The sequence below is a fragment of the Notolepis coatsorum genome (assembly GCF_963971535.1).
Source record: "Notolepis coatsorum genome assembly, chromosome: 11".
In the NCBI taxonomy this organism is placed as follows: Eukaryota; Metazoa; Chordata; class Actinopteri; order Aulopiformes; family Paralepididae; genus Notolepis; species Notolepis coatsorum.
Window position 1 is genome coordinate 82789504 of NC_140175.1, and position 23550 is coordinate 82813053.

A 23550-nucleotide genomic window follows, 5' to 3' on the forward strand; every position below is an offset into this window, starting at 1 on the left:
CATAATCCCTTCATTTTCAGACTTTTATTGCATTATTATTATTATAATAATAAAAAAAAAAAAAAAAAAAAAAAAAAAAATTGGGGGGGGGGGCTCATCACTAAAGGCCCACGGGCCGCGGCCGTCGTTAATCCGGCCCTGCTCGCGAACGTCAAAATTTGCAAACGAAGTCAACGTTATCCAGCTGACGACACCACATATCTAGATATATGACAACGTTAGCTAGCGGCTAGCACTAAAGCTAATGCCAACCAGAGGGAAACTTTGTTATTATTATTATTATTATTGGTATGACCAGATGGCATTTCGGGATGTGAAACACTTTTATTGTATTGCGTGGTAGAACCTCTACCACTCAATAGTAAACGACATGTCTAACATAAATAATCTTAACAATCATAAACAACTTACTGGAAAATCCTGCCTGCCACCAAATGACACACTTCTGTGGCCTTTGATATTTACACTCAGCCTACCTGCAGCGCCAGCGCCGTGCGCCACTGTCTGCTCTGCTGGGGTTTGGACTTGGAGAGGCACTGGATCAAACCATATGGGGGAGCAGGGGGGGGGTCGCAATCTTTGGAAACTTAAAAACTTGCTATTAAGTGTCATTGCGTATTATTAATTTGATTGAAATTACGTAGTTATGGTTAGATTTATATATGGGAGGGGGGGGTATATCATATTTTTCATATGATCAAAAAGTGGGGGAGCAAAATCAGACGTTTGCCCCCCCATGTTCAATAGTCGTAGAGCAGCTGCTTCGCGTGCTCTATTGCGCAGGCGTCTATGACTATCGTCACCGCTGGCCTCACTGGCACATCTCTGGTAAATCAAACAGACCCATTATTAATGATATTTGCCGCACCTGTGTTTGCCCTACTTTGACATGTCAAAATGTTTGCCATGAAGAGAGTAGATGATAAATGGATTTTCTTTTCTTTTTATAACAGCTTTTATCCAAAGCGCTTTACAACTTATGCCTCACATCCACCCATTCACTCACACATTCACACACCAACAGGAGAGGCAGCCATGCAAGGTGTAACCTGTTCATTTAAAAAATTATGTAATCCTTACTTCTTCCACCCCCAGCCATCTGTAAAATAAATTATGAATATGTAATAATGTAATAATTTCATTATATTGGAACCAAACTAGTTTGCATTGCATGTTCTATTCTAAATATGTTCACTAATGATGAATTAATTTTTATATCTAAGTAATAGCTTGGTATATATATATATATTTTTTTTTTACAAATGAGTGAAGTCACTGCCAAAACGTCTGATGATCTCTCTAGTAACTTTAAAACACATATTCTCTCAAAATAAAAAATAAAAGAATGAATCAGTCTGGCTCTAGTTTAGACCAGTGGTTCTCGGATGTTTTGGTGGACCAAGGACCTCGCAATTTCGATTTAGAGCACTGGTGACCAAGCGGGTCGCCACAATCTGCAATTGTTTTTAAATTGCACAAAGAAAAAAAGAAATGTTTTTAGTGTTTTAAATGTATCTATTTTCTATAATTTTTAGTACCGTCTTTATTTTTTTATATTCTATTTTGAATAACATTTATGATGATTATGTGAATGTAAATGCTTGATGACACTGAAAATGAGGGCTGCCCCTCAGTGTAATTTTTTAGATCAACTCAAGATTGAATGAATGAATTAACCTGAGTGTTAGATATGACCCTGATATACCAGGGGGAAAGTTAAATCTATGATCAGAAGAGTCACTCACTCTTTCATTGGCTTAACATCTAGTGAATTAAATCAGGAAATTAAATTATTCCCTGGTGTTATGCAAAATAAAATTCCTTTAATTTGACCTTGTTATGCTCTGAACCTATAGATGACAGTGGGGAAGTGTGCCAGTATTACCACTGCATGGGCTTTTGATTTTGACTGGCAGCTGTTCCCACTGCCAATCAATATGTCACTTCAGATCAAGCCAGACATAAGATATAGCTCCACAATACCACTTCAGATCAAAGGATACAGTATAGCTCCACAATATCACTTCAGATCAAAGGATACAGTATAGTATAGCTCCACAATATCACTTCAGATCAAAGCATACAGTATAGCTCCACAATATCACTTCAGATCAAAGGATACAGTATAGTATAGATCCACAATATCACTTCAGATCAAAGCATACAGTATAGCTCCACAATATCACTTCAGATCAAAGGATACAGTATAGTATAGCTCCACAATATCACTTCCAGGCTCAGTCGCAGTGTTTACAGGGGAATTTGACCTCATTTCTACATATCATTTCTTTCCTCTCAGGGGGAATTCTTTCGAGATTTCCTATCACAAGTCAGGCTATTCATAGTACTATCATTAGGGATGGGTACCTTTCACATTTGAACCGATACCGGTACCGGTACCGGTACCTGTGAATCGATACCGGTACCCAACGGTACCTTTTTTCGGTACTTTAGTCTCAAGAAATTTAATTTACCTACCTCAGTCGTAAAAAAAAAAATCCAAACTTCAAATAACTATAATTTCGACAGTTTTCGGCTTGTCATTGCTCCGACTGCTTTGTTGTTGAATCAAGTCAAATCCTAGGTAAGCATATATTGTGCGTGTGAACGTTGACATGAAAAGAAAAAAGTAAAAAAAAAAAAAAAAAAGTAAAAAATAAATTAATAAAAAATATTTTTTTTTATTTATTTTTTCGGTTTCTCACTTGATTCGATACTCGGTAGTACCGACGTGTTTCGGTTCGGTACCTCAAAAGTACCGAATTCGGTACCCATCCCTAACTATCATGCTGTGTTGTCATTTCGCTACAATATGGCGCAATAGCATTTCAACACAGCTTCTGTTGTCATTTAATGACGATTCAATGATGTGATTTAATCTCAATCCATACCTGTCTACTGCCTACACTGGCCTACAACTGTCTTACACTGTACTCATAACTACCTACCTCATTCATTCTACTCATAACTACCTACCTCAATATAGCCTAACCATAAAACACTCTAGGATGGCAATGTCCAATAACTCTCTATACACCGTATACATTTACCTGTCTGTATATATATATATATATATATATATATATATATATATATATATATATATATATATATATATATATATATGCATATATATATACACATACTGTACACACTGTATACTTTTACCTATATCTGTATAGTTATACCACTGGCTAGTATGGTTTAATTTAATACCATAGTGTATTCATACTTACTAATATGTCTGTATACATTAGCCTAGCATATTTACTACTCGTCACATATACTGTACATATTCACATGTTACATTGTATAGTACTATGCACTTTACTGTTAGTTTGCACTCGGGTTAGATGCCAACTTATTGGGTGTACTGTATTTGTGCTGTGCAATGACAATAAAATGTAATCTAATGTAATCTGTTTTAAGTCATTTAAATATGATCACCTGGGGCGCCCGAGTGGCGCACCGCATACAGCACTACGGTGCAACACGGCCGACCCGGGTTCGACTCCCGGACCCGGTGATCTTTGCCGAATGTCTTCCCCGGTCTATCTCCCATTCCTCCTCTCTCTCTCTCTCTCTCTCTACCGGTCTGCCCGGTAACAAAAATCAATAAGAACCTACAAAAAAACATAACTTGTCCGAAAAGGACAAGTAACATTTAAATATGATCACCTGTTATTTGATTATGATCACTTGCCCACCAAAATGTATGTGATGATGATGATGATGATGATGATGATGATGATATAATGGAATACTATGAACTGAGCTGGAGTTATAATTAAGTTAGTGGGAGGGGCTCTGGTGATGAGCCGGGCTGTGGGACACCAACGAACCAATGACATTCAGATCAAACTATGTGGATTGGGGATGCCTGCATCCACTACCTCTGGCGACAGGGGTGAGGAAATAGATTCTGGTGTATTCCCAGCTCTGCAATCATACTCCTACACAGAGCTGCCTCTACGCCTGTACGTCACACAGCCTGAAACACACTCCTACAGAGCTTCCTCTACGCCTGTACGTCACACAGCCTGAAACACACTCCTACAGAGCTTCCTCTACGCCTGTACGTCACACAGCCTGAAACACACTCCTACACAGAGCTGCCTCTACACCTGTACTTCACACAGCCTGAAACACACTCCTACAGAGCTTCCTCTACGCCTGTACGTCACACAGCCTGAAACACACTCTACAGAGCTGCCTCTACGCCTGTACGTCACACAGCCTGAAACACTCCTACAGAGCTTCCTCTACGCCTGTACGTCACACAGCCTGAAACACACTCCTACAGAGCTTCCTCTACGCCTGTACGTCACACAGCCTGAAACACACTCCTACAGAGCTTCCTCTACGCCTGTACGTCACACAGCCTGAAACACACTCCTACAGAGCTTCCTCTACGCCTGTACGTCACACAGCCTGAAACACACTCCTACAGAGCTTCCTCTACGCCTGTACGTCACACAGCCTGAAACACACTCTTACACAGAGCTGCTTCTACACCTGTACATCACACAGCCTGAATCACACTTCTATACAGACAGCCTGAATCACACTCCTACACAGAGCTGCCTCTATGTCACACAGCCTGAAACACACTCCTACACAGAGCTTCCTCTACGCCTGTACATCACACAGCCTGCAACACACTTCTATACAGAGCTTCCTCTATGCCTGTACATCACACAGCCTGAATCACACTTTATTACAGGGAACAAAATAAGCACCCGCCAAGCGCCAATTCTCCACTTGCACAATCTCAAAGTAGCCATTTCCGGCTGACTTCCGGTTGCCAATGGCACTTCCTGTCCCATCCAAATACATTGGTTTTAGCTACTTTTCTCCCCTTATTTAAACAACTTTGTCGTCACAGAGAGGCAATGAAACGTTTGTATTATTATAGTATAGAATGTATTTAATAAGCAAACGTTTGTCAGCAGGGTTTTTGGGCTGTATTTCATGTAAAAACGTTTACTGTTAGTTTCCTTGCTCAGCCAGCATTAGCTAACAGAAGCTAGTGGTTAAACAGGCCGGATTAGCTTTGAGCTAACTATCTTTCCCGACCCATGTATTCATTCCATTCTAAACATAACGTTAGTTTACAAAACATGACCTGTCTATATAACGTTGAGGAACAAATTATAAGTGTGTGGGTGTGTGTTTTGGTGAACATTGGACTGCAACAGAAAATGCATCACAGTTACAGACAGTAGCTACTGTTAGCTGCACTCAGGCTGGCTGCACTCAGGCGGCGCGATCAGCCTGTTGGACAGGGAATGAAGATCTCCAGCGAACACTTCATTGCCTCGGATTATGTTGTTGGGGGTGGAAGGTTTGTCCAGAAGACCACTAATCAGCTGAAGCCTGATGCGGTTCCCTCGGTCTTCGACAGACAGACCGGCGCAGGCTCCAGTTAGTTAGCACCAGCCAGGTATCAACGTTAGCTCTCAGAACGATAGCCAGTTAGCCAGCATCAGCCAGGTATCAACGTTAGCTCCCGGAACGATAGCCAGTTAGCCAGCACCAGCCAGGTATCAACGTTAGCTCCCGGAACGAAAGCCAGTTAGCCAGCACCAGCCAGGTATCAACGTTAGCTCCCGGAACGATAGCCAGTTAGCCAGCACCAGCCAGGTATCAACGTTAGCTCCCGGAACGTTAGCCAGCACCAGCCAGGTATCAACGTTAGCTCCCGGAACGATAGCCAGTTAGCCAGCACCAGCCAGGTATCAACGTTAGCTCCCGGAACGATAGCCAGTTAGCCAGCACCAGCCAGGTATCAACGTTAGCTCCCGGAACGATAGCCAGTTAGCCAGCACCAGCCAGGTATCAACGTTAGCTCCCGGAACGATAGCCAGTTAGCCAGCACCAGCCAGGTATCAACGTTAGCTCTCAGAACGATAGCCAGAGCTAACGTTGATACCTGGCTGGTGCTGGCTAACTGGCTATCGTTCCGGGAGCTAACGTTGATACCTGGCTGGTGCTGGCTAACAGGCTATCGTTCCGGGAGCTAACGTTGATACCTGGCTGGTGCTGGCTAACTGGCTATCGTTCTGAGAGCTAACGTTGATACCTGGCTGGTGCTAACTAACTGGAGCCTGCGCCGGTCTGTCTGTCGAAGACCGAGGGAACCGCATCAGGCTTCAGCTGATTAGTGGTCTTCTGGACAAACCTTCCACCCCCAACAACATAATCCGAGGCAATGAAGTGTTCGCTGGAGATCTTCATTCCCTGTCCAACAGGCTGATCGCGCCGCCTGAGTGCAGCCAGCCTGAGTGCAGCTAACAGTAGCTACTGTCTGTAACTGTGATGCATTTTCTGTTGCAGTCCAATGTTCACCAAAACACACACCCACACACTTATAATTTGTTCCTCAATGTTATATAGACGGGTCATGTTTAGAATGGAATGAATACATGGGTCGGGAAAGATAGTTAGCTCAAAGCTAATCCGGCCTGTTTAACCACTAGCTTCTGTTAGCTAATGCTGGCTGAGCAAGGAAACTAACAGTAAACGTTTTTACATGAAATACAGCCCAAAAACCCTGCTGACAAACGTTTGCTTATTAAATACATTCTATACTATAATAATACAAACGTTTCATTGCCTCTCTGTGACGACAAAGTTGTTTAAATAAGGGGAGAAAAGTAGCTAAAACCAATGTATTTGGATGGGACAGGAAGTACTATTGGCAACCGGAAGTCAGCCGGAAATGGCTACTTTGAGATTGTGCAAGTGGAGAATGGAGTGTAGATTTAAGGTTTGGCGAGTAAAAATGAGAGGTCTGCCCGCCACCTCCCGCGATACAACGTAAAGAGGACAGTGACAGAGGCCAAACGGCGCTACAAGGATCAAATTGAACTCCAGTTTGAACAGGCTGACTCTAGAGCTATGTGGCAGGGGCTCAAAACGATGACAGACTACAAAGGCGCCTCCCTCAAACTGAACAGTGACATCTCCTTAGCAAATGACCTCAATACCTTCTATGCAAGGTTTGATGCTGGTAATAACAACACCAGCCCACAAGCCACGGCAATGGGGGGGGGGGGGTCTGCTGCTGATGGAGACTCAGTGTTCAGGGTAACAGAGCATGAGGTGAGGCGGACCTTTAAAAAAGTGAATATCAGGAAGGCAGCAGGTCCGGACGGCATCCCCGGCCGCGTCCTAAAAGTCTGTGCCGACCAACTGGCCCCGGTATTCACTGACATATTTAACCTGTCCTTAGAACAGGCTGTCATCCCCACCTGCCTGACACCGGTTCCTGACAGGGAGCGAGCGAGCGAACTAGAGACGAAATCGCGCGCGACACTGTCCTGATATGAGGCGGCGCGTGTCCGAGTGTGTCTGTGTGTGTGTGTGTTACCTGGAAGCACACGTGGGGGGGGGGCTGCGATTCTTGACCAATAAAAAGTGTTTAGGGGCGGGACTCGTCCACGTAATCGCTCAACTAGAGACACAGCGAGCGAATATCTGTGGGGGGAACGACATCGCTGCTCAGTTCGCTGACGCTCGCAGCAGGTCAGGATAGTCTGATTGAAACGAATACATTTTAATCATTTTCGCAATCACGCTCGCTCGCGTCGCTCCCTGTCAGGAAGGGGTGTGAAGAAGTCCACTATTATCCCTGTACCCAAAAAATCCAAGCCTGCTTGCCTCAACGACTACCGCCCTGTAGCTCTCACCTCCATAGCCATGAAGTGCTTTGAGAAGCTAGTAAAGGGCTACATCTGCTCCTCCCTCCCCATCAACATGGACCCCCTGCAATTTGCATACCGCCCCAACAGGTCCACGGAGGACGCCATAGCCCATGTGCTGCACACAGCAGCATCACACCTGGACAAGAGGCAGGGGAACTATGTGAGAATGCTATTCATCGACTACAGCTCGGCATTCAATACCATAGTCCCCTCCATACTCATAGCCAAGCTCAGGGACCTGGGCTTGAACTATGACCTCTGCCAGTGGGTCTTGGACTTCCTGACGGGCAGACCCCAGGTGGTGAGAGCAGGCAACTGCACCTCCTCATCCATCACCCTCAACATAGGGGCCCCCCAGGGCTGTGTTCTGAGTCCCCTCCTCTACTCCCTGTACACACACGACTGTGTGGCTCAGCGGAGTAGCAATACAAACATCAAATTTGCTGACGACACAGTGGTGGTGGGCCTGATCTCTGCCAACGACGAGAGGGCCTACCTGGAAGAGGTCAAGGTCCTGGCGGGATGGTGCCAGGAAAACAGCCTCTCCCTGAACGTCAGCAAAACAAAGGAGATGATTGTGGACTTCAGGAGGTCGGGGGTCAAGGACTACAGCCCCCTCAGCATCGACGGGGCACCGGTTGAGAGAGTCAACAGCTTTAAGTACCTCTGAGCCTACATATCCGAGGACTTGACATGGACCACACACATTGACAGTGTTGTGAAGAAGGCACGACAACGCCTCTACTTCCTCAAGCGCCTAAGGAAGTTCCAAGTCAGTCAGAAGATCCTTAAGAACTTCTACTCATGTACAATAGAGAGCATCTTGACTGGCAACATCACATCCTGGTTTGGGAATAGCACTGCACAAGACCGAAGCAGACTACAAAGAGTGACACGTTCAGCCGAACGCACAATTGGAGGGGGGCTCCCCACCCTCCAGAACATTTACAACAAGCGTTGCAAGGGCAAGGCTAAGAGAATCATTAAAGACTCCAGTCACCCGAACAACTGCCTCTTTGAACTGCTGCGGTCAGGCAAGCGATACCGGAGTCTCAAGGCGAGCACAGAAAGACTCAGAAGAAGCTTCTATCCCCAGGCCATCAGGCTGCTAAACGAACAATGAACACTACACAACAACAACCATCAAACGCACATAGCACACACATCCACACGCACACACTCACTTTAAACAAACACACTGTAGCACCCACTCCACACACTTTATAGCACACACCCACTTTAAACAAACACACTGTAGCACCCACTCCCCACACTTTATATTTATTGATGAAGGATTGCACTACAACTCGTACACCTTACTGTAAATTGTACCTAAATTGTACCTCATCCCATTTCTGCTTTGCACTATATAGTACTGTACATTAGTACACTGCATAGTATTGTATATTATATGGTAACTCAGTTACGTCTATTCTGCATCGAACATTGTACATATGTCTATACTGAACACTGTGACCTCATTTTCTACTTCTAAATTACATGCTATACTATGTTATTTGATACTATCTTGTCTAGTACAGTCTCTGGAGCGTAACAGTAAGAAGCATTTTGTATGAAAGTATTCTGTACTTCTGTATGACAACTATTAAAGAAACTTGAAAACTTGAACTTGAAACACCTGGCGTGTAGTTCATATCGATACTCTTATTTTGAAAATCCTGTGCGGGTCTCATTTCCGCCCCAAGCGCAGCTCCAGTCATAATATCTATGGCTCCGGCAGCTAGCAACGTCCGGTTCATATGATACTCTTATTTTGAAAAACCCTGTAGAAACTCCGCCAGTCATATCCGCCCAGTCCGTGCTTCTGAAAGCAGAGCAGCGCTACACAGCAGTGCGCCTACACGACCCGAAATAAGTCTGTGGTGTTTTTTTTCTTCTCACAACGGGTCAAATGCATCTACATGCATTGCACCATCGCCATTCCTTTATGCCCACATCGCCCGAAATTAACGTTTATGTACCATTACAATCACTACAACGTTAGCGTAAGCTAACAAGCTAATCCTGATCAGAGGCAGAGGCGCAGAGCCATAGAGAACAGCAGACAGTGTGGACTGGGGAAAGGTAAATGGGGGGGCACTCTCCCCTTCCCTGTGTGTGTGCGTGCGTTTGGAAAGACGAAGTCACTAGTCAGGACTCAGGACAGGAGTATATTATAGTAAACTGAGGATTACTGAGGATGGACAGATAATGTTGATATTCAAATATAAAAAAGTTTCGAGAGGAGTGGAAGTTTGAAGACAGACTAGAATACAATGATGCGGGGGTGGTGAGTTGAAGCAGTGTGTGTGTGTGTGTGTCCCGACCCCACTTCTATGTTTCAATAAATTATTTGCATTTAAAACTATTAACGCTGACTCATTCCTTCAGTCCACTCAAAATTATGCTAATATTCCTTATGTTGTTTATGATATTAATTGAAAATAGCATATGAGAGTATTATATAGTAATAATAACACATGGCGATATACTAAAAAGCTATTTATAATTTTTGGCTGGTAAAAAATCTGCCTGGCTGGTAGTTTTTAAAATCTACCAGCCAAATGGCTGGTAAGTCAAAAAGTTAAGTTTGTTCCCTGTATACAGAGCTTCCTCTACGCCTGTACGTCACACAGCCTGAAACACACTCCTACACAGAGCTGCCTCTACGCCTGTATGTCACACAGCCTGAAATAGGGCTGGGCGATATGGAAAAAAATCATATCGCGATAACGATATGATAATTTTATTTTATTTCTCGATATCGATAATTATCGAATTGTTATAAGTATAAAAAAAAAATAAAAAAAAAAAAACGTTTTTTTTTTTTTAACAACAGATGTATGTTTATTTTGCAGCAATTCTTTGTCATTGCCGCCATCTTTAGTGTTACATCCCCTCACACTCCAGTTCTCAGGCTGCAGCTGGTTTAAAAGCTAAAGTAAACCGGCTTCTCTGCTGGCTGTGGCTCCAGAGGAGTTGAACAGTTCTGGCTCTGCTAGTTTATTTTCGATCTTTTGGCGCTTTTTTGGTGGACAAACCACCGCACATGTGCACTGTGACTCGTGACTGGAGTCTAGTTCTGCTAGCACACATAGCCTACTGTGTACAGACGGTTTCAAAATGTATTTTAAATTAGAAAGCAAACAAAATAAATGGACAAGAGAAAAAGAAATCTGAATTTGGTCAGTATTGTCATTTGGACAAGCAAAGCCATTACTTTAAGTTGCAGGCAAGAAAGACAAGTCTGTCCACTGTCTCTGGTTTTGTATAAAAAAAAAAAAAAATCGATATTCGATATCGATTATTAAAATATATTGCGATATTTATCGTTATCGTTATATCGCCCAGCCCTAGCCTGAAACACACTCCTACAGAGCTTCCTCTACGCCTGTACGTCACACAGCCTGAAACACACTCCTACACAGAGCTGCCTCTACGCCTGTATGTCACACAGCCTGAAACACACTCCTACACAGAGCTGCCTCTACACCTGTACGTCACACAGCCTGAAACACACTCCTACACAGAGCTGCCTCTACACCTGTACGTCACACAGCCTGAAACACACTTCTATACAGAGCTGCCTCTACGCCTGTACGTCACACAGCCTGAAACACACTTCTATACAGAGCTGCCTCTACGCCTGTACGTCACACAGCCTGAATCACACTCCTATACAGAGCTGTCTCTACACCTGTACTTCACACAGCCTGAAACCATACCGCTGGGAGAAGGGGGATAGAGAGAAGGAAGGACGGAAGGAAGGACGGAAGGAAGAAAGGAAGGAAGGAAGGAAGGAAGGAAGGAAGGAAGGAAGGAAGGAAGGAAGGAAGGAAGGAAGGAAGGAAGGAAAGAAGGAAGGAAGGAAGGAAGGAAGGAAGGAAGGAAGGAAGGAAGGAAGGAAGGAAGGAAGGAAGGAAGGAAGGAAGGAAGGAAGGAAGGAAGGAAGGAAGGAAGGAAGGAAGGAAGGAAAGAAGGAAGATTAGAATGAAGATTAGAAGGAAAGAAGGAGTAAAATTATTGTGTCCATAATCCAACAGTCCAAATGTTTCTCTGTTTCTGTTTATACTGGCCTTTATTTATCATAAACATAATTAAAGGGGGAAGGCATTTGGAACTAGGTCTTGGTCAGTGTAGATAATGATGATGTTAAAAAAAAGCAATCAGGCTTAATGTACATGATTTGTGAAGTGAGATGGTTTAGCATTTTTCAACTAATTTTGGTTCATATTCATGAAGAAGACAAATAAAAGAACAATTGATACAATATTATGCATTCAAGGTCAACAGAATATGAAGGTATACCAACTGAATATGAAGGTATACCAACTGATTATGAAGATGTTACATATTTTTCAGTAATACATTTTCTTGAATATTTTTTGTTTGTATTGGGACTGTGCGGAAAGTTTGTTTTAATTTCGTGTTGCACAGGAAAAAGTTTGGGTGCTGCATGCGAACACCTTTTGGTACTGCACAGGTTGGGCTCACTGGGAGCACTGTTATTAGACTCGACACCAGGCTCTGGGAGGAAGATACGTGAAGCTAAGACATTTTCGTATTGTATAATTGATGGGCTTGTTTTTTTATTGTGTTTTTTGGAGCTTTGTTTTTGCTCAAGTGGACTCCCTCATAGTCAGCCAGGTTATTATTTATTTTGTTTACGTTTATTTTGTGTCATTGTGTTACATAGTATGTTAGCTTTCCACAGTCTATAGCCTACAGTCTATTTGTGTTTATTACATTGCATATATTTTTGTACAGTTCGACTGTGGATTGCATGACTGAACCTAATCAGAATAGATCCATCAGCAATAGAAGAGCCATGGTGTTGTGTACTTACTTCCTGGAGGTATTGATACTGAATATCCTGACAGACAGCTTGTTCAACGAGCCTCATCCTCTGAACATCACAGGGTGGAGACAACATGGCACACAAGTCGTTCAACAACCCTGGGAGATGCAGGAGCCACACATTTGTTCTCCCTCTCTCACAGAGCAAAGGAACACACCTACAATATTTAACAAATGCAGACACCATCTATTACCAATACATTGATTATAATGACCAGTATCCAAACACACTCGCACAACATACACAGAGATCATTGTCTGCGGGAAAGAAAAAATGACAGTAGGTACACGTTAGATATGACCTAGCAAGGACAGCTGACAGACAGTACAGTAGCTACACGTTAGATATGGTCTAGCAAGGACAGCTGACAGACAGTACAGTAGCTACACGTTAGATATGACCTATCAAGGACAGCTGACAGACAGTACAGTAGCTACACGTTAGATATGGTCTAGCAAGGACAGCTGACAGACAGTACAGTAGCTACACGTTAGATATTACCTATCAAGGACAGCTGACAGACAGTACAGTAGCTACACGTTAGATATGGTCTAGCAAGGACAGCTGACAGACAGTACAGTAGCTACACGTTAGATATGGTCTAGCAAGGACAGCTGACAGACAGTACAGTAGCTACACGTTAGATATGGTCTAGCAAGGACAGCTGACAGACAGTACAGTAGCTAGTACACGTTAGATATGACCTACCAAGGACAGCTGACAGACAGTAGCTACACATTAGTTATGGCCTGACAAGGACAGATGACAGACAGTAACCTGCACGTTAGATATTGCCTACCATTTGTTCGGGGAAAACACCAAAACGCGTGAGAAGTCTATAGCTATACGCCACTGCAGTTGATGTATGCTGTTCACTCAATAACTTTAACTAATAGCCACGTGGTGGAGGCAATTGGCCTTGTAGTTTGCGAGATTTGCTGCGGACAAATACAAGCACACACACACACACACACACACACACACACACTGGACCGATTACACGATGCCCTCCAGGCTACCACCTCGTGGAGATTAAAAACAAATTGGTGTGTGTGTGTGTGTGTGTGTGTGTGTGTGTGTGTGTGTGTGTGTGTGTGTGTGTGTGTGTGTGTGTGTGTGTGTGTGTGTGTGTGTGTGTGTGTGTGTGCATGCGTGCATGTGTGTGTGCTGCTGGTACATCTTTGGCTATCCCTCCATCCAGCTAAATGTCCCTCAGTGGACTCATCCTTCCCTTCGTACATTAACACTCAACCAGGGGGAGGGGGGGGGGGGGCTTCACCCTCTGTGGTTGCTGAGCAACCCCCGCCCCTTGCTTCTCCATTATGCACACACATCACTGGCAAACAGGACCCCCTCATCTTCCAGGAGAAACCGGACTGCCTGTCCATTCTTTACCAGTACAATCGGCAGACATTCTTTAAAACTCTGTTCTACCGGTTCGTAATGAATAATGAATACAAATAAATATGGAATCTCAGGCCAGGGGGTGTAATGCTAGCTATAAGGTCACATCTCTCGTCATCCACTCTCGATATGCAAAAATATATTTTTTTAAGACCCGTCAGAAGGAGGGACAGGGATGGATGTGATTGTAAATTATAAGTGTTGCTCTTTGAGGGTCAATTGAACCCTTGAACTGAAGAACCAAGGAGCTTTTTGGACAGCCCATGTATCTGCAGTTGTACAGTCAATCCAAATCACTTGGAGTGTGAATGTGATATATCACCAGAAAGTACTTAACCTCTACTGTCTTGAACACAACACCCTGACTTACCATCTTTAGATAATAAAGTATTCAACCTCTACTGTCTTTGAGTATGAATGAACACAACACTTTGACTTACCATATTTAGATAATAAAGTACTCAACCTCTACTGTCTTTAACTATGAATGAACACAACACTCTAACTTACCATATTTAGATAATAAAGTACTCAACCTCTACTGTCTTTGAATATGAATGAACATTACACTCTAACTTACCATATTTAGATAATAAAGTACTCAACCTCTACTAACTATGAATGAACATTACTTAAGCATTACATCACGCGCAGGAGTGGTTTGTGAACAATAAACCATGCCTAGGGGTGGTCGTTAGACCCCCCCTAGGCATGGTTTATTGTTCACAAATCACGACTGCAAGTGGTGTAAAGCTTTTATACAACTGCCAGATTCATCCAACCTTATTTCTATACAATAAACACACATTAATCGAAGATTTATTGAAAAAACCATCCGCCAGAAAAAGTAGTTCCCACAACTACAAAAAAGACAAGTTGCCTCCATGTGGAAGCAGCTTGAAGTGCATCCAACCAAACTAACACATCCAACTGTGTATTATTGGAATGATTGAGAGAAGTTGCCTCATGTGGAAGCAGCTTGAAGTGCATCCAACCAACTAACACATCCAACTGTGTATTATTGGAATGATTGATTGAAAATTTTATTACCAGATGCAGAATGGGTACAATACAGTACGACTCAATACACACAATTGTTAAGGGAATGCAGACCTACTTTCCATAGAACTTCATTCTTAGATGCTTCTATATAAAGTAGGTAAAACAAATTAAAACGTTTTCTTTGCCCTATAGGAAAAAAAACGTTTTCTTCGCCCTATTTTTTTATTTATTTCTTTTAGCCTAAACTTAACCAGTTGGAAACCAGGGGTACAGTAATAAAATTAGCAATCAACCAATCAATCAATTCAATAGACCATGCTCACTTAAAACAGCGCTGCTTCTCTCTCAGTCTGACTCCCCCGCTGTTGCAGACAGGAGTGTGTGTGTGTGCGTGTGCGTGTGTGTGCGTGTGTGTGTGTGTGTGTGTGTGTGTGTGTGTGTGTGTGTGTGTGTGTGTGTGTGTGTGTGTGTTGTGGGTACGCCAGCGTCGGACAGTGTGAGAGTGAACGCTGCAGTCAGTGGGAAGGAAGTAGAAATTTAAATCAATCAATTAATCAATCAATCAATCCGCGATTTTTCTTTTGTTCTAGATTGACTCAAGACCCATCAATTACATCATCCAACATTGTTTAAAGGACTAACACATTCCCCTTGACAGAATCGCTTCATATTTAGTCGTTATGACGCTATCAACATTCTGGCGCTATATCAACATTCTCCCGGAGTGAGCCGGTGGAGTGATATGTGATTCGGTTGTGGGCGGGTCCTGAGCCCAGGACCGTGGATTGTTGCCAATAAAGACGTGTAAATGGACTGTTTCAGCCAATCAGAATCGAGAAATTTGCATGCCGTTGTATAAACTCATTTAGCTGACGCTTTTATCCAAAGCGACTTACAAGTTCTGTACGACAAGTCATCAGGCAGGGCACTACTCTAGCAGCTGAGTAACAATGTTCATCAAAGTGTTGAGTGCTACAGTGTAGGTTAGTTTATTAGGACAAGTGCATGACAGTAAGGTTAGTTAGGGTTAGATATATATTATTTTTTTATTTTTTATTTTTTTTTAGATACACTCTAACTTACCATCTTTAGATAATAAAGTACTCAACCTCTACTGTATTTAACTAAGAATGAACACAACACTCTGACTTACCATCTTTAGATGATAAAGTACTCAACCTATACTGTCTTTAACTATGCATAAACACAACACTCAACTTAAAAGTTGTTTCAACCAAAAAAGGATGGATGTCATTTTGCCCAATCAGCATGGCTGAGTGTGAATCTTTCACATTTTACATATCAGCTTTGGCATGGATTGATAATTTAGATCGCTAACCAATGCAAATATATTGTAGTCTGCCCTGTAATTCTGACCATGATTATGTTCCTTTTTGCCTCCTTGAAGCACACACACACCAAGTCTGATGTGGACGAGGAGCCCGTCTATGGAGCAGGGGACTCCGGTGCAGGGCCGGTTTTAGGCATAGGCAGTATCTTCTCTAAGCTCAAGCTCACCAAAACGTACCTGAGATCTACTATGGTGCAAGAACGTCTCAGTGGACTTTCCATCATAAGCATAAATCATGTGGTCTCAAAACAGTTGTCATATGATGACGTCATAGATGACTTTGCTGCAAGAAAGGTTAGGAAAGTAAGACTGTAAAGTGAGCTTGATGAGGGGGCTTCTAAGTATGTTGCAAGTCGAAGCCTTGTGCTTGTGTGCCTTTTGTGTTTGTGTCCAGTAGGCCTACTTGTGTGCAATTATTTATTTATTTATTTTACTTTATTTAAGTTCATTGTAATTATATTTGACCTTACTTTATTTATGGCAGTAGGCTACTGGTTAATATTAAGATAATATATTGTAAATATTATTTATTATAATAATGTCACTTGTTCACTGTTTTGATGTTAACTGTTTGATTTTGTGGGTTATCTTCAACAAAAGAAAAATGTGAAAACAAAAGTGTGAGTGCATATTGGTAGTGAATAAACTGTGATGCAAGGGGGCGCCAGATAAAATCCTGCCTATAGGGCAGCCAATTGGTCAGAGCCGGCACTGCTACAGTGCTTCTTTTATGTGTCAAAGCAGAGAGCTATCAAACGTTTGCATGGCAGGGACTGGGAAAAGCACAAGCAGCAACAACCAGACTGTAGTTCTCAGAGACACATATATGTGTATGTGTGTGCGTATGTGCGTGTGTGTGTATGGGGGGGGGGGGGGGGTGACATGCCTCATTGCTTTTGCATACTAGGAAAAATGGGTGATAAGAATACAGCCTTGGGATGCAGAATGCAGAATGGGAGGACAGTCATTCAAGCAATCATAAGCTCACAAATAGCCCTATGTGAAAGGAGTTTGACTGGAAAGTCAAGGTCAGGTACTTTAGGACTCCTCAAGTTCTCTCCGGATTTGCTGGTGGGTCCTCACCACTATGTTGGAGAGGATGTGGAATGATTGGAGATCATACACATATTTTCTAGGACTGTCCAAAAGTGCAGACATTTTGGGTGAATATCAAAAATGAGATTTAAACCATTCTAGATCTTGACATTCTCTTCGGTTCAAATAACAAACTCAGCAAGACAGACGGCTTCTCAGTTACAGTGGGTGACAATATTGTCACAAGGAAAGATGAAATTACCTACCTGGGTTCCATCCTAGAGGCTAATCTTTCCTGTGACAAAATGGCATCCAATGTAATAAAAAAAGTCAACCAACGAACTCGATTCTTGTACCGGATCTCCTCTCTGGTAAACAAGAATACCCTGAAGACTCTGGCAGGAGCACTCATTCAAGGGTACTACGCGACTATGCTTGCACCTCACGGTACCAAAGCACCTCAAAGGCACTAAAAACAAAATTACAAACATCTCAAAACAAACTGGTCAGACTTCTACTTGACCTGACTCCTAGAACCCACCTCACCCCTGCCCACTTTGACAACCTAGGATGGCTTAGAGTAGACGACAGAGTACAGCAACTTGCAATGGGCCTGGTCTACAAGATACACTACACGACCAAGGTACCCATGTACATGTCAAAATACTTCCCAAAGGTCAGTGAATACCACGATCACAACACCAGAGGGAGCTCCACAAATCATGTTAAACCCAGATTCGGCTCAAACAAGGGACTAAACACGTTTCGCAATTATGCCACATCAATGTGGAACGCCCTACCCAAAGCTGTAAAGGAATGTGAATCACTACCCACTTTCAAAAACATTCTCAAAGAACACCTACGGGAGACTGCAATTCGAAACTGGCCCCTGCAAATGTCCTAACCCAACCCCCTCCAAAGAACAGTAAATGACCATGTATGGCTTTGTCAATATTCCAATGTACAGTGTACAGTGTCTGGTATGTCATAAATGTATAGATGTAGCAGTACTGTCTATCTGTATGTCGTGTGTGTCATATATGTTATGATGAATTGAAAATGGGGGACCCTGATGTAAACAAGATGAAAGTCTTTCTCTGGTCTGCATCCCCTTAACAATTAATTGTATGTATTGAGCTGTACTGTACTGTACCCAATCTGTTAATAAAGTTTTCAATCAATCAATTAATCAAACATACCTCTGAATCCATCATATTATATCTTGGGATGTATACCGAAAGGCACATACTATGGGGATACGTTGTACATCTTGAGAGTGTTACTGTTAACAGCAAGGAAGATGATAACTATGGCATGATTACAAAATCACCACCTACAGTCAAACAATGGACCAAGAGATTGAGACAGATGTATACAATGGAAGAAATGACTGCACAATTGCAACTGAAAAAATATATGTTTATGCAGAGATGGTCACTTGTATAACTTTGTACCTGGATACACACACTAACATGAGTCTGACCTACCTCCCTCCCTCTTTTTCGTTTATTTCCCTATGTCCTTTAAACAAATAAATAAAAAATTTATAAATTTGTCCTCCCCTGGGTTGTTTATGGGGCGTACTCGGTTTATACTGCTTATTTTGTTTATGTTGAATATTTTGAAAACAAATTGAATAATCTGGAAGAGCTTGAGCGGCAAATGTCATTGACTATGTGAATCAAGTATATACTGTATGATCAATGCAATGTGATGTTCACTATGACACAAAAGGAAAAAAAAGTTTAAAAAATAAAAAGAAAATAATGCAGCCTTAGGGCAAATTCATTCTACAGCAGTGGTCACAGGTAGGGCTGGGAGTATTTATATTTATATATATATTAATATACCGAACATGAAGATATATACCCTCACGGATCCATGGAAAAGTATGGATTTTTACTATATAGTCGTCCACTCCATGACATATACATATTTTATTTTTTTATCCACTTTTTCTCCTGCTTTTTTCTATTTTTCTCCCATCCCAATTTAGCCGTGCCAATTCTCCCCTCCCCTGTCTTGAACGTTGCTTGCATGTGCCCCCCACTGGCCGGTTGTAGGGAGGATAGAAGCCTGTCACATGTCCCCTCCGATACATGTGCAGGCAGCCAGTCGCATCTTTTCACCTGCCAGCGCGGACTCTCATTTGGCGAGGAGTAACGTGTAGGAGGCTCACACTGCCCCTGCCATTTTCCTGTCTCTGCTGTGCAGGCGTCCCCCAACCGACCTGTAGGAGTCGCTGTTTACAACGTCCAGATTACCACCCATCGACTTCCCACCTGCTAACTCTGCCAATTGAGTTAGTATGACGGCCGGCCGAAGCCGGAGGCAACGTCGACAGCCGGATTCGAACCCTGTGTCTCTTGCGTTGGTGACGAGATGACATATACATATTGTAAAAATATATATATTATTGTGTATATTTTTAAGTTAATCAAAAAGTTTTCCTTGTAGCAGTATTCAAATATTTGTGAATTAAACAGCACCAACACAATTGTATTACAAGATAATGGCATAAAAAATAAATATCATATCACATTATAATTTGTACTGGAAACCTAAATACCATCAAACACCATCATAACGTCAACACTGAGATACATATTTCTATATAATATTTTTGCTGTATCGTCCAGCCCTAGTCATTGGTTCACTTAATTTCCACTTGCTAAATCCCCCCAACCCCCCACACCCCATCATGGATGGAGATTTCAAACCTACACCCCATCCCATGTGAGCAGACATTGCGATAATTACTATCTCAATGCAGCGGGTTGTATCAGTACGGTTGTGATCTATCCTGCTCGAGTTTCTCTCGCATGAAAGAGGCAGTGCTTTTACTTAAAGGAACACTTCACCAAAAAACAATGCTGATTTATTTTGCACATAATCTCACACACATCCAACAACTCGAAACGGTTTTGCACACATTAATTTGGTTTGACAGTTATTGAGAGTAAATTAGTTATGGCCACCACCAGTGATGTCATTGGGGACATTGGATCCTTGTGTTATGTTTAATTTCAGCTCCATAAAATAATGTAGATGATAAAGTAGCAATACCTTGTCTTATTTGGACTGCTACCTTATCATTTCATGGAGCTGAATTAACACAACACAAGGATGCAATGTCCCAAATGACAAACAAAATGAATGTGTGCAAAACTATTCTGAGTGTTTGGATGTGTGTGAGATTATACTGTGCCAAATAAATCGAGAAGCATCCATCTGCAGAACGTCAGCCCAGCACTCTCAGTCCCCACGCTGTCACGAGACCGTCACAGGCCCGCTCAGCAGCGCCACCCACCCAATGGCTGAATAGACCTGTCTCAAACCCTGCCCCTTTTCTTGATCCTCCAATCACAGCTGTCGCTTACCTCGGACTTCCTCGTACAAACTTTGTTTGTACGAGGAAGTCCGAGGTAAGCGACAGCTGTGATTGGAGGATCAAGAAAAGAGGGCAGGGTTTTGAGACAGGTCCATTGCCAATGGCTGAATTGGAGTATTGCACTGTGCGGGATTGATTGATTGATTGATTGATTGAAAACTTTATTAACAGATTGCAGAATGGGTACAGTACAGTACAGCTCAATACACACAATTGTTAAGGGGATGCAGACCAGAGAAAAACTTTCGTCTTGTTTACATCAGGGTCCCCCATTTTCAATTCATAATGACATTTATGACATACTCAATGCAGTACTGTTACATTTGTGACATACAGTAAATATATACAAGGGGGAGGGAACTGTACATTTATGATGAATTGAAAATGGGGGACCCTGATGTAAACAAGACGGAAGTCTTTTTCTGGTCTGCATCCCCTTAACAATTGTGTGTATTGAGCTGTACTATACTGTACCCATTCTGCAATCTGTTAAATAAAGTTTAAATAAACGCATCGCGGATCTGCCCGCAGGAACACCCTACCCAAAGCTGTAAAGGAATGTGAATCACTACCCACTTTCAAAAACACTCTCAAAGAACACCTACGGGAGACTGCAATTCGAAACTGGCCCCCACAAATGTCCTAACCCAGTTGTATAGTAAATGACCAAGTATGGCTTTGTCAGTATTCCAATGTACACTGTACACTGTCCCCTTAACAATTGTATGTATTGAGCTGTACTGTACTGTACCCATTCTGCAATCTGTTAATAAAGTTTTCAATCAATCAATCAATCAATCAATCAATCAATCCCGCACAGTGCAATACTCCAATTCAGCCATTGGGTGGGTGGCGCTGCTGAGGCCTGTGACGGTCTCGTGACCCAAATTCCTGAGGGGCCTGACAGCGCGGGGACTGAGAGTGCTGGGCTGACATTCTGCAGATGGATACTATTGAATAAATCAGCATTGTTGTTTTATGAAGTGCGGTGCCCCTTTAACAGCATTCCCACGGCGCCTGCTTCCTTACCACAGCACTCCCAGATACCTATAGCGTTACTTCGGACTTGCTCTGACTTGTCAAGAAATGCGAGGCATTCTTTAAAATCTCGGGCGTCAAGATCACGTTGAAACGACAACTTAAAAACGAAATAATGACCTAATTTATTTATGAATAACATAAACACGTGGCCCCATGCGAGTTCCAACTGCATGCGGTGAAAATCTAAAGAGTTTAGTTTAGTTTTTACCTGCTGTCACATTGCGAGCTGAGCGCACCTAGCGGGTCACAGCGACAGGGGAGACAGCCGGCGGAACCCGTGGCGGAGTGGTCGTCCTGGCAGCGCTGGCACCGGCTCCCAGTATAACCAGCAACACACACACACTGGCCAGTGAGACGGTCGCAGTCGTCTGGGTCCAGCGTGCCCTCGGGGCTGCAGTTACACACGATCTTGCCTGCAGGTCAAAGAAGAAAGATAATACGGGATAATTAAAAAAAAACTATCATCTCGTTTGTATTGGAGACATAATGCGCTTGTGTAGAGTGTTATGAAGTGTTTCTGAACAGTCTTCATCATGACCTCCATGGAACAGAGTTGTGTACTTGTTGTTTAAATAAATCAATCACACGCTATAAGGGTTAGGTGTGTGTGTTCCTATAATATTACGTATATGGGATAAAAGGAAGATGCATGCTGAAACTAGGCGTGTGTCCAAGACTAATGTGTACCCAAGCCTAACTAAGCCATGATACAAAAAAAAAAAAAAAACTAGGGGTTATGCACAATTATACATAATTATTGCATATCCAGCAGGTGTGCAGGCACACTGAGAGAATAACAAGGCAAGCCATTATTCGAAAACGTACAGTAGTTATAGTGACAGTTAGACCGTCCGTCACCATGCGTATTTCTAGGGATAGGAGGCTGTTTTTGTTTAGTATAGCTGTAGATGTAATAATCTACAATACATGTTAGTGGGGTTGTAGGTCAATGCATAATAATCAGTATAAGTGTTTGGTATACAATAGTGAATGAAGCGGACCTCTTGACTCTTGAGCAGACCAGGTACTGCAGGGTGGAAGTTGTGTGAGAGATGCGCGGTCGACAGTCTTTACCTGGACGCGTGTTCGCCGCTGTCGTGGTGGGACCTCGGACGGGCGTCGGTAGCGTGGTGGCCAGTTTTAATGTGGTAACAGTGGAATAGTTGGGCATGGTGGTAGTGATCTGTCCTAGTGGTGCGGCGTCTGGAGAGTCTGCACGTTCCCCGGAGGATAATCCATTGTGAGAGTTCCCGGCTGTCAGTGACAATAAAAGCAATTCCAAGAGCGTCGATGTATAAAGCATAATTCCATACCCACACTTCATTCTGTTCTTTCAACTACCCATTCCTCCTTCCTTCGTCCAGTCGACCTCAGAGCTCTGCGCACCCGTCCGGTGTCGGCGGCTGCATTCGTTCGGAACTCACGAATGCATCCACTCCCACTCCCCAAGCCATGCCAGCCAGCCCTCTGTATATCAAATGTCCTGAAGTGTTCGCAGGCTCTGTACTTTCACTCCAGCTCAACACGGGCTATCTCTCTCAGACAGCGACTTGATTCATTTCAGATTAGGTTAAGACTCAAGTCCCATATAGCCTGCAATAGGATATCATTATTATTAGTGATGTATAGCCTCCAGCCCTCAGCCTTAAGCTACCATGACATGTATAATGAACAATTTATGAGCTCAAGATTCAGAATGCCATATAAAACCTGTATAATGATGTCTACAAATATTTCACAATAGACTCAAGGTTCAATAATT

At 42.8% G+C, this 23550-nt stretch overlaps 1 protein-coding gene across 1 annotated transcript in view; it reads right to left on the bottom strand.

Annotated features, from left to right (window-relative positions):
- LOC311236763 (multiple epidermal growth factor-like domains protein 9) overlaps window positions 1-23237 on the bottom strand; it is a 167302-nt gene extending 144065 nt beyond the window's left edge. Inside the window, exons 1-2 of the mRNA XM_084324514.1 lie at window positions 22863-23237; window positions 21997-22201 (exon numbers count right to left, since the gene is read on the bottom strand). Coding sequence (XP_084180640.1) covers window positions 21997-22201; window positions 22863-23112 — 455 coding nt within the window. The 5' untranslated portion in view covers window positions 23113-23237. The remainder of the gene's footprint in view (window positions 1-21996; window positions 22202-22862) is intronic.
- Between the last annotated feature and the right edge of the window lie 313 nt (window positions 23238-23550).